Raw genomic sequence first — 12,827 nt, 5'->3', positions numbered from 1 at the left:
TGACCTCAATTTCCTCATTTGTAAAATTAAGGATTTAGATTAAATGACCTCTGAGGCCCTTACTGATGCTAAAGATCTATAAATCAATTGACTGTATTCCTTTGAGATGGTCAAGGATATAACAGAAATGTCTATCCAATTATGCAAATCACTGTCATCACCTGTCCTTCTGATAACAGGGTTCTTTTATTTTTTTCCATCAACAACCCTTGAGGGAAATTTGATCAAACTTTTTAGGTATGAGTGCACATCAGAATGTTGATACTTCAGTGGCCAACCATGAAAGGGTCTCATTGGATGATCTCTGAATTAAGCTCAAGGCAGGAGTGAGAAATTTGGCCTGAGAAAGCATTGCATTAGTACAGTGTTTTTAATTCTTCAAGCTTCTTTTATGATTTATTTCCTTGATTTATCCTTACAAAGTTTGGAGGAAACGGTAGGGCATCTTATAGAAATAGGAACTCAAGTACCCAGATAAAGAATCATTCAAGGTTCTAGAGTCATCAGATGACTGAACTAAAATAAGAGCTTAGACAGAGTGTTGTGTGGAGATGGTGGAGTAGGAAGACCCAGAGCTCACCCCCTCCCATGGGCACACCAAACGTACAACTATTTACAGAGCAACTATCCATAAGAACAACCTGAAGACCAGCAGAAAAGATCTTCCACAGCTATAAATAAGGAACCATAACGAGACAGGTAGGAGTGGCAGAGACGCTCTACAGTCAAGATCCATACCCCCAGGTAGGTGACCCACAAATAGGAGGACAATCATAATTGCAAAAGTTCTTCCCAGAGAGTGAGGGGTCCTAGTTCCACATCAAACTCCCCCAGCCCCAGCGGTCCTGCGCTGGGAAGATGAGCCCGCAGAAAGTCTGGCTCGAAAGGCAGCAGGGTTTATGTACATGACAGACAGAGGGCTATAGGAAGCAGAGACTCCACTCTGAAGGAAAGCATGCAAAATCTCACATGCTATGAGTCATAGTGCACAGGCAGTAATTTAAAAGGAGCCTGAGTCAGACCTACTGCTGATCTTGGAGAGCCTGCCAGAGAGCCAGGAAGCAACTGGGACTCCCTGTGGGGACACAGAGGTTGGTGGCACTCATTTTGGGGAGCTCCTTCTACCACAAAGACACTTGTGCTGGCAAGTGTCATTTTGGAGTTCTCCCTCTAGCCTCTTAGTGCCGGCGGCTTATCTGCCCACCAGCGGGCTGACTCCAGCATCAGCCCCCCAGCCCTGCAGCCAGCCACCCCAGCACCTGGTCACACCCACCAGCAGGCCAGCATCAGCCCCAGGACCCACCCAGGCCATGTGGCCAGCCATGCCAGGTCCTAGCCCCACCCACCAGTAGGCCCAGCACCAGCCCCAGGATGCCCCAGGCCATGTGACCAGCCACACTGGGGCTTGGCAGTGGGCCACCAGTGGGTTGGCAGTACCTCAAGAGGCAGGCCTAACAGCCAACAGGATCAGGGGCCAGTCCCACCTGTCAGTGTGCCCACAGCAGTTGGCTCTGTCACAACAGAAGGGGCCACTCAGCCCACATGGGGGCACCCACAGAGCATAAGCTGTGTTAACCAGAGGCGAGTATGCAGCAGGGCCCCATAGGACATCTTCTACATAAGGCTGCTTCTCCAAGACTGGGAAATGTAACCTACCTACCTCATACATAAAAATAAACACAGAGAATTAGGCAAAATGAGGAGACAGAGGAATATGTTCCAAAGGAAGGAGTAAGACAAATCCTCAGAAAAAGAACTAAATGTAGTGGAGACAAGCAATCTACTTGATAAAGAGTTCAGGGTAATGATCTTAAAAATATTCAATGAACTTTGAAAAAGAATGATGAACACAGTGCGAAGTTTAACAAAGAGTCAGAAAATACAGAGAAGATACCAAAAAGAGCTGAAGAATACAATAACTGAAATAAAAAATACACTCAAAGGAATCAATGAATCAGCAAACTTGGAAATCACCCAAGCTGAACAGAAAAAAGAAAAAAGAATTTTTAAGAATGAGGATAGTTTAAGTGACCTCTGGGACAACATCAAGTGTATTAACATCCATATTAAAGGGGTCACAGAAGGAAAAGAGAGAGAGAAAGGGGCAGAGAACTTATTTAAAGAAATAATATCTGAAATATTCCCTAATCCAGGAAAGGAAACAGACATCCAGGTCCAGGAAGCACAGAGAGTATCAAACAAGATGAAACCAAAGAGGTATAAACCAAGACACACTGTAATTAAAACAGAAAAAAAATTAAATATAAAGAGAGAATATTAAAAGCAGCAAGAAAAAAGCAACTAGTTACATACATAGGAACTCCCATGAGACTATAAGCTGACTTTTCAGCAGAAACTTTTCAAGCCAGAAGGGAGAGTAACAATATCTTCAAAGTGATGAAAGGAAAATACATACAACCAAGAATACTCTATCTGGCAAGACTATTATTCAGATTTGAAGGAGAGATAGAGTTTTACAGACAAGCAAAAGCTAAAAGTGTTCAGCACCACTAAACCAGCTTTATAAGAAATGTTACAGGGTATTCCATGTAAATGGAAATGAAAAGATTCCTGGGGTAGCAATACTTAGATAAGACAAAATAGACTTTAAAACAAAGCCTGTAACAAGAGACAAAGAAGGGCATTACATGATAAAGGGATCAACCTGACAAGAAGATATAACAATTACAAGTATATATGCACCCAACATAGGCACACCTAATACATAAAGCAAATATTAACAAACATAAAGGGAGAAATTGACAGTAACAATAAAAGTAGGGGACTTTAACACCCACTTATGTCAATGGACAGATTATCCAGATAAAAGATCAATAAGAAAACACTGGCCTTGAATGACACATTAGACCAGATAGATTATATAAAACATTCCAACCAAAAGCTGCAGGATACACATTTTTCCAAGTGTACATGGAACATTCTTCAGGATAGATCACATGCTAGGCCACAAAAAAAGTCTCAGTAGATTTAATAAGATTGAAATCATATCAAGTAACTTTTCTAACCACAAGAGTATGAGACTAGAAATCAACTACAGGAAAAAAAAAAAAAAAACCTTGCAAAAAAAATACAAACATCTACATCTTTGAGGCTAAAAAATATGCTACTAAGCAACCAATGGGTCACTGAACAAATCAAGAGGAAATAAGGAAATACCTGGAGACAATGACCCAAAATGTAGGACACAAAGCAAAAGCAGTTCTAAGAGGGAAGTTAACAGCGATACAAGCTTACCTCAGGAAATAAGGAAAATTTCAAATAAACAATCTAACTTTACACCTAAGGGAACTAGAAAAAGAAGAACAAACAAATCCCAAAGTTAGTAGAAGGAAGAAATAAGTCATAAAGATCAGCGCATAAATAAATGAAATTAAGATAAAAAAAAAATAGATCTCCTGAAGACAATATTAGCAAACCAAATTCAACAATACATTAAAAGGATCATACACCATAATCAATTGGGATTTATCCCAGGGTTGCAGTGATGGTTCAATATCTGCAAAGTAATTGATGTGATATACCACATTAACAAATTTAAGAATAAAAACTGTATGATCATCTCAATAGATGCAGAAAAGGTTTTAACAAAATTCAACACCCATTTATGATAAAACTTTCAACAAAGTGGCTATAGAGGGAATATCCCTCAACATAATAAAAGTCATATATGACAAACCTACAGTCAACATCATACTCAATGGTGAAAAGCTGAGGTCATTTCCTCTAAGATCAGAAATTAGACAAGGATGCTCACTCTCTCCACTTTTATGCCACCTAATATTGGAAGTCCTAGCCACAGCAATCAGATAAAAAAAAGAAATAAAAGGAATCCAAATTGGAAAGGAAGCAGTAAAACTGCTACTGTTTGCAGATGACATGATACTACATATAGAAAATACTAAAGACACCACCAAAAAACTCTAGAACTAATAATTGAATTCAGTAAATTTGCAGGATACAAAATTAATATACAGAAATCAGTTGCATTTCTATACACTAACAATGAACTATCAGAAAGAGAAATTAAGGAAACAATCCCATTTACAATTGCATCAAGAAGAATAAAATACCTAGGAATAAATCTAACTAAAGAAGTGAAAGACATACTCTGAAAACTATAAGATATTGATGAAAGAAACTGAAGATGACAAAAACAAATGGAAAGATATCTGTTCTCATGAATTGGAAGAATTAGTATTGTTAAGATGACCATACTACCCAAGACAATCTACAGATTCAATACAATCCCTATCAAAATACCAATGGCATTTTTTACAGAACTAGAACAAATAATTCTAAAATTTGTATGGAAACACAAAAGACCATGAATAGCCAAAATAATCTTGAGAAAGAAGAACAAAACTAGGTGTATCACACTCCATGGATTCAAATTATACTACAAAGCTATAGTAATCAAAACAGTATGGTACTGGCACAAAAACAGACAAGAGAGTCCAGAAATAAAGCCATACTTATATTGGTCAACTAATCTATGACAAGGAGGCAAGACAATGGAGAAAAGACAGTGTCTTCAATAAGTGGTGTTGGGAAAACTGGACAGCTACATGTAAAAGAATGAAATTAGAACATTCCCTAACACCATACACAAAAATAGACTCAAAATCCTGGTGCATAGTAAGTACTCTCTAAGTGTGAGCTATTTTTACTATTCTCAAAGTAAAAAAACAGATGTTGGAAACTTAGTTTTTATTTATATAAAAATATCTAAAATTGCTTCATAATGAAAAACTTTAATGTACTTTATGAGGGACTTTAGAAAACATAAACTGAATGAATATACACATTTACTTTATCATCTGAGTTTAAAACTTCTAGATTAAAAAAATATATTATTGTGGTAGCATGGTCAATGCACTTCTCCATTATTGAGCTAGGTTCAGATCTTATGTTAAAATTCTATGCTTCCTCTCTCTACATGTGAAGGAGGGAAGAGGGCAAGAGGTTACATGGGTTTTTCCTGGAAAAATGAATTGGTCTAACTTAACATGAGCAAACAAAATTGCCAATGCCTCTCTGAGTTTATACAAAATGATTGCACCCAACAAAAAGTATTTTGTTTCTCTTGCTCAACACTTTAATTTGTGGCTTGACCAATAGTTAAACAAATGAAATACCAGGGGAGGCAGACAAAAACTGCCTTTTTGCCTCAGATATTCTTCTTATTACAACCACTACACACATTTAAATTGAAGTTTTCTGTGGGAGAGCAAGCAGAACTGATGAAGGAAAAAAAATCCCTAAACTCTAAAACAAGGGTTATTCAATGCTTTAACTTAACTCTCTGCCACTGACTAGCTAGCTCACCTGGGCAAATCCTTTTACTTCTCTGGGGTGAGTTCCCTCACATATAAAACTGTCCTGGACAATCTCTGAAATCAGTATCCTATTAGTAAATGCTATTAGCCTTACTCATTTGTATTCACCTTAGTTATTAGGGCCTATTATTAGGACTCAGTTTAATAGCTTGTAATTTAGCATTATTATGAGCTTCTAGCCTCAGCTTTCATTTTTGTCCTTTGTTATTCTATTACCAATCTCCTGTTTCACCATCTGTAGATCTATTTTTGGCAAATTCTTTCATATTCTCTAGAACAGGTGTTCTCAGACTCTAGCCTGCATCAGAATCAACGGGGCCGGGAGGAGGAGGGGAGGATCTGTTAAAACACAGATTGCTGAGCCTGTGCCCTAGAGGTTCTGATTCAGTAGGTCTGGGAGAGGGCACAGAATTACACTACCTACATCCAGATCATCCAGGTGATCTGGATGCTGCAGACCCAGCAATCATTTGAAGACCTCTGCTCTACAGAATAGGAAAAATGTTGATAAACATCATCTGAGGGCCACTAAGTAGCAAAAGTTACCTCAATGTAACTCTGAGAACAGCCACTCTGGCCTTCCAGCTCCACGTGGGTGAAGTTGACTTGGACTTGCTCTCCCAACGGCTGCCTTATGGTATAGATGCACTGTCTGTTGTGTGTGAAAGGTCCAGACAAGTCAGCAGAGAGAAGACCCTCTGGGTCTGTGTAGTTCCCTCCACACTGCAGACTCACTGAAGAGAGCACAGAAGAGAAGGGAAAGGTCACGTGGATGGCCATTCCTCCAGCTCCCAGGCATGAGATACAATTTTTAAAAATTATACACACACACACCATCACACACCCACTCTATTCACCCTCTACAGGCTTATGCCTTTCGTTACAAGAGTTTTCAGCTTGACACGTATTTGTGGGACGTCCACGTAGTGCCTAAAGAAATAGCTGTAGAAATGTGTGATCTAACTACCAATCTGACATCCTTTTTGACAAATTGCTTTTTAAATGCATTTATGCTCTCCTTCATTCCAAAGAGATCTGAGGCAGTTTATAAAATACATGTAACAAAATAAAATATATGACTAGAAAAATGAATCAGATTAAAGGAATAATGAATACAGAATAGCAAGATGCAGTCAGGGGAAAGCTGATATGCAGAGAAAACAGGTATGACTACACAAATTACAGAAGGTCGGCTGCAGATTCACCCTGAAGCCAAAATAAATGGAGAAAGAAGACTAGTGAAAAGATGTTATTGTTGTTTTTCCTGATATTGAGACTTAAAAAGTGTTTTTCCTGTGAATTCTCATCAGGGCACAATGATATATGTTGAGAACAAAATCCGCTACAGCCCTAAAATAAAAATCACAGAGCATTTCATTGTTTTTTGTTCGTTTGTTGGGTTATTTTAAGGTATCAATGCAAGTTAAAGGCATGATAGCTATAAAATCTGACACCTCAAGATAGATTGCGTTTCTCTCCTATCTCTCCCAACAAAACACTGAATAACCCCTTAGGGAACTGATGTCTGAATTATTTAATTTTAGGGACCTCACACATATCTACCATAATGTGGACCCCAGAATTTAGGGACCAAGGGATATTATAGCATTAATAATAGAACTCTGGGAAGAAAAAGAAAAAAATTTGGAACAATGAGAGAAATATTTATAAATACACATTATCAGTGTAAGTAAGTCATCTGCAGCCTCACATTAAAATACAAGGCAGCTATAAGCATAGCACTGTCCTTCATATTCATATTAAGCTCCCAGTTACCAAGTTACTTACAAGGTGATGTTAAGTAGGTGATATGAAACCCTTGGTCATTAATCTGGTTGTCGGAATGGAAATGAATCCTGGCAAAGGGACCTGTAGTCTGGAGTGGTGGGACAGACAGAGAGGTGCAGAATTTCCCAAGAACCGGGTCCTGATGCAAAGGACCATCTCGAATCTAAAACAAGAGAAGGGATCATTAAGTTCAAAGTGGTCAGATTTTAACAAACCCAGTCGTTTTGTACAGTAACGTCAGAAAACCCGTCTTTACAAGTGACGGCTCTGGGAGGCTCTCCTGTCACCTATGTATCTATCACATGCTTGGGGTTCAGGAAAGGGTAATCTCCTCCCACCCATCCCTGATGCCTTCCGTTCTCTCTGAATTTTAACTCTGAGGCTGGATGTACACTTTGAATGTTTCTCGATACTTCCTTTCCTAGGTTCCCCCCGCCCCAGATGTTTGTTTTGGAATGATACATTCCTAATGATCTAGAAGAAGAAATGAATATATGCAAAGAAAACAGAGGAAGGAATGACAGCAATGTCACTGATGCACAGCTTGGTCTAAATACTCAGGAGGATCAGAAGTGGAAAAGGAAGTAAAGTTAGATTAGATACAACATGAAAACAGTTTTATGAATTTAAAAAGCGAAACTCTGACAGTAATTAAGTACTGCAATAATGATGACGTGACCTTAGAAAACCTTTTTAATTGTTGGGTTTTACTCTCTTAAATAATTGTGCCAACCACTCTATGATTCTATTGTAACTGCAAATTCTGTACTGCATAGAACACCAAGGTACCAATGAACTAATAATATTTTAATATGGCCAATTTTGTCCACTCAAATTAATTGTTCTATTGGAAGCAAAGTTATGGGGCAGCATGACTTTATTCCTGTAATTTAACTAGCTCCTTGAAATATTCTTGAGAGATGAGAGGCATTTCAATATTACTGGAATGATTGGTTCTTTCCATTATACATACCCAGGAATTAATATGTAGGAATGAAAAAAATGCCTCTAATTTTAATTTGATAGAATATACTGAAATTAATTTCAAGAAAATTCACTATAGGGCCTCCCTGGTGACGCAGTGGTTGAGAATCTGCCTGCCAATGCAGGGGACACGGGTTCCTGCCCTGGTCTGGGAAGATCCCACATGCCGCGGAGCAACTAGGCCCGTGAGCCACAACTGCTGAGCCTGCGCGTCTGGAGCCTGTGCTCCGCAACAAGAGAGGCCGCGATAGTGAGAGACCCGCGCACCGCGATGAAGAGTGGCCCCCGCTTGCCGCAACTAGAGAAAGCCCTCGCACAGAAACGAAGACCCAACACAGCCAAAAATAAATATGAAATAAATAAATAAATAAATAAATAAATAAGATTATTATTAAAAAAAATTTCACTTTAATGTGAACATTTAAAGGATTATCTTCCTGATATTTTCCAGAGGGAGGAAGATTTTCCATCATTCCCAAAGGTTTCAAATCCATTACACCTGTTAAATTACTAATGACTTTAACTTGTGGACATTTCTGTTTGACAGCCGTACCCTTCCATCCTTTATGAATAATTCCATAGCACTCCATTCTTCTCTAATAGACTTGGGAATGCATATTGTCTTTTATCACTACTGCAAGGGGTACTGCGATTTATGATGATAAACAAGACAGGAACGACATACGAACTCAATCTTCTCAATGATATTTTCAGTCTGCAAATGGAGAGCAGCATTTTTGATAGACCTACATGCTTATGGCATTTGAATATAACAGTCTTTTTTCCTCTTCCACATTTTAATCTTTTACTAATGATAAACTGGGGGGGGGGCAGAGGGTGACTCCTCTCTTCCCAGTGACGATTATCAATACATCTGGCGAGGCACACCCTTTAGCACTCCATTTCAACACAATCGCTATTAAGTTGTTTTTCTTCATGGAACACTATAGGCAACTTGTGAAACACCTTGTCAGTTTACGACAGACAACTGAAGATCTGAGTCTGCTTTGGAGAAGACAGCCATTCCTGGGTGCTGATTTCGTAAATTCTGCTGTTCCCATGGTAGGAGACTGGGCTTCCAGGAAATGACAGGGGAAGGCAGGGCAGTCTGCTTCCCAGATTTAAATGGAACCCAGAAGAAGCGACAAGCTGGAACAGTTAAGAATAGGGAGTTAGCGGCAACTCCCCGGCAGTCCAGTGGTTAGAACTCCGCGCTTTCACTGCTGAGGGAATAAGGAGTTGGCGTCGGCTGCCTCTTGAAGAATACATCTAACTGTTGCTAATAAACTGTGGTCATCCAAGGGCAGCACCAATCGTAGTTCCCTGAGTTCTAATCACATCATGATAAATTCTATCTAAACACAATTGTTTACCTCAAGATAATCTTTGCTGCAGTCATCGTGGTGCTCCAGGCTCAAGGTCCCAAAGGTAAATGTTATCAGGAGATCAGGACTAGTTATCACTTTCCAGACACAATCTCTTCCTGGGGGGTACCTTCCAGGATATCCCGGAGACTTAATAGAACCATAAGTTCCAGTCAGTATACCTCCACACTCTGAAATAAGAGGAAAAAATAACTTTACATTTGCATACAAGTTATAATTCACATAGAATTATCATAGCCTTTACTGTAAGAAGAAAAGCTTTGTTTAAATAACTATGTGCAGCTTTGGACACCCTCATAAGTTAAGCAAGACTTTCTACTTTCCAGTTTGATAAAGTTATAAATCCAGGAGTACCGACTGATAAATAAATGAATCACCCATGCAACGGGCTCCGTGCTTATTAGCCATCTCATGGTGACATGATTTAAAATGCAGTGCTGAACTGTCTGAAAGATGAATAATGGATGACAGATTTATTTTTTCGCTTTGAAGATTGATTTCTGTACATTAACTCTCTTTTTTTATTGAAGTATAGCTGATTTACAATGTTGTGTTAGTTTCAGGTATACAGCAAAGTGATTCAGAATATATGAATATATATTCTCTTTCAGACTCTTTTCCATTGTTAAGGTATTACAGGATACTGCATATAGTTCCCTGTGCTCTACAGTAAATCCTTGTTGTTTATCGGTTATATATACAGTGGTGTGTACCTGTTAATCCCAAACTCCTAATTTATCCCTCGTTGTACATTAACTCTTAAAAAGTTCTGGAACTTCTGTCAGCCCCTATGCCTTTCAACAAACCAGAAAATTTTATACATTAGAATAGTTAAGTGTGACATAATGTTCATTTGAGAAGGTTTCTTAACACTGTGATATAGTTATACCATTCATTTTATAAATGAAGAAATTCAAATGTCTCTGGGTGGTTGAGCCACTTTCCCAGGAATGGGGTGAGGGGAGGATAGGGCCAGGCTTTCTGACACCCACTGCACCACCCCCTCCCTACACCCCGCCAGCCCCCTAAAGCGGCATATCATCTGGGGCGGCTACTGTATGCTACTGCAAAAGAGAAAAACAGAAATCTAGATATACTGGACTGCAGTAAATATAAATTAGGAAAAAAATAAAATGAAGTGACATTTTAGATGTGCAGGTTATGATATTTACATAGCTATGCAGGTTATTCAAAACAAGTTTTGCTACCAAGGCGAAAAGTAAAACAAATTTAGTTACATGATTCTCACTATTCCTAATGAGAAAACATCTCAGCTGCTCAGAGGAAGAAAAGGTTTTTAAAACTTAGTACTTAAAAAAATTATCAGATGGGTAAAAAAAAATTAAAATACCATAAGCAAAGTAAAGTGTTAACGGCAATCTGGGGAAAATGTAGTATATAATACAAAGAGTTAATATCTCTAAAATATGAAGAGCTTCTAAAAAGAAGAGATATAAACAAAGAGTTCACCGCAAAGTGAAAAGTACCTCCTGATGTAATTACTTTTGCAAAAACAAAACAAAACAAAACTGAATATGATCCAACTCTCTCTGTGTGCATTTCTCAAAGTGCAGTGCAGGGCAGCAGGGCCCAAACAGTAGCAATACTCTTGCTGGGTGAAAGAAACAGAACTCAGAATTTGGGGCTACTAAAGTGGCTGGGATTTTGGAGCAGGGTATTATACAGAAAGCAGCTGCATGAAAATAGTACCAAAAAAAATTTACACGAGTGTCCTTGGGTCCTTAGCTGAATGCTAAGCTGTGCACACACAGGGAAGATGGCAGACTAACAGAAACTAGGAGACAAAGCCAAAACCTTTGTGTGTAATTTGAGTCCCAGGAGAAGAGGGAGGAAGAAATGACAGAAGCAGAGAAGAAAACCATATGATCATCTCAAAAGACTTAGAAAAAGTATTTAATGTTTCAACATCCATTCATAATAAAAATTCTCGGCAAGCTAGGAATAAAAGGTGTCATGGTTTAAAAATGTTCATAAATTCTTTGGCACTTTTCCCATTGAGAGATGGGATCTACGTCTCTTCCTCTTGAATCTGGGTTGGCTTGTGACTGCTTCAACAAATTTTTTTCTTTTTGTTTTTTGGCCGCACTGCACAGCTTGCGGGATCTTAGTTCCCTGACCAGGAATTGAAACAACGCCCTCAGCAGTGAAAGAATTGACTCTTAGCCACTGGACCGCCAGGTAATTCCCGTGACTGCTTCAAGCAATTAAACATGTGGCAGAAATAACACAATATGACCGCTAAGGATAGGTCAATAAAAGCTGTGCAGTCCCTGCCTGGTTCTGTTGTAACGCTTGCTCTGAGAGAAGCCAACTGCCGTGAAAGAAGTTCCACTACTCTAAGACCACCATAGCAGAGGGGCTACATGTAGGCACTCAAGTCAACAGCCTGGCTGACTTCTCATCCAGAGGCCAGCCTCAGTTGTTAGCCCTATGAGTGAGTCATCTTGGATTTCCAGCCTCATTGAGCCTTTAGATGACTACAGTCCCAGCCAATATCTCATTGTGACTGCTTAAGAGATCAAGTGATAATTGTTGTGCTGGGACCCTTCCAAATTCCTGGTCCACAAAATCAGAAACATAAGAAAATGATGAATGCTCTACAACACTAAATTTGTGGGTAATTTGTTATCCAGCAATAATAATTCAGAGTGAACTTCCTTAATGTCATAAAAGTTCTTTACAGGGCTTCCCTGGTGGCGCAGTGGTTGAGAGTCTGCCTGCTAATGCAGGGGACACGGGTTCGTGCCCTGGTCTGGGAAGATCCCACATGCCGCGGAGCGACTAGGCCCGTGAGCCACAATTACTGAGCCTGCGCGTCTGGAGCCTGTGCTCCGCAACAAGAGAGGCTGCGATAGTGAGAGGCCCGCGCACGGCGATGAAGAGTGGCCCCCGCTTGCCACAACTAGAGAGAAAGCCCGCGCACAGAAATGAAGACCCAACACAGCCAAAAATAAGTAAATAAAAATAAATTTAAAAAAAAAAAAAAAAGTTCTTTACAAAAACTTCCGGCTAAAACATTACATTTAAAGGTGAAATATTGAACATTCCCCCATGAGGTTGGTAACAAGACAATGATATCCACTCCATCACTTTTATTCAGCATTATATTAGATGTCCTAGCCAAGAAAATAAATAAGTCAAGGAATAACAGTTAACAAAGATTGGCAAGGAAGTTGGAAAACAGATAACATATTCGCAGGTAACGTCACTGTGTATGTAGAGAATTCCAAAAGACTCTACCAAAGAAAATGATTAGAACTGATGAATGAATTTAGCAATATGGCTGGATTCA

At 39.2% G+C, this 12,827-nt stretch overlaps 1 protein-coding gene across 2 annotated transcripts in view; it reads right to left on the bottom strand.

Moving 5' to 3' along the window:
* The window catches only part of CUBN (cubilin), a 290,843-nt gene that overhangs the window by 237,964 nt on the left and 40,052 nt on the right, over positions 1-12,827 (bottom strand). For both annotated transcript variants that reach the window (XM_007196413.2, XM_057544323.1), the window contains 3 exons: positions 9,503-9,684; positions 7,146-7,308; positions 5,904-6,091 (listed from right to left, as the gene is read on the bottom strand). In XM_007196413.2, coding sequence (XP_007196475.2) covers positions 5,904-6,091; positions 7,146-7,308; positions 9,503-9,684 — 533 coding nt within the window. The remainder of the gene's footprint in view (positions 1-5,903; positions 6,092-7,145; positions 7,309-9,502; positions 9,685-12,827) is intronic.

This window comes from Balaenoptera acutorostrata, chromosome 3, assembly GCF_949987535.1.
Source record: "Balaenoptera acutorostrata chromosome 3, mBalAcu1.1, whole genome shotgun sequence".
Classification (NCBI taxonomy): Eukaryota; Metazoa; Chordata; class Mammalia; order Artiodactyla; family Balaenopteridae; genus Balaenoptera; species Balaenoptera acutorostrata.
Note: the sequence above shows the minus strand (reverse complement) of the source record. Positions and strands in the feature narration are given on the sequence as shown.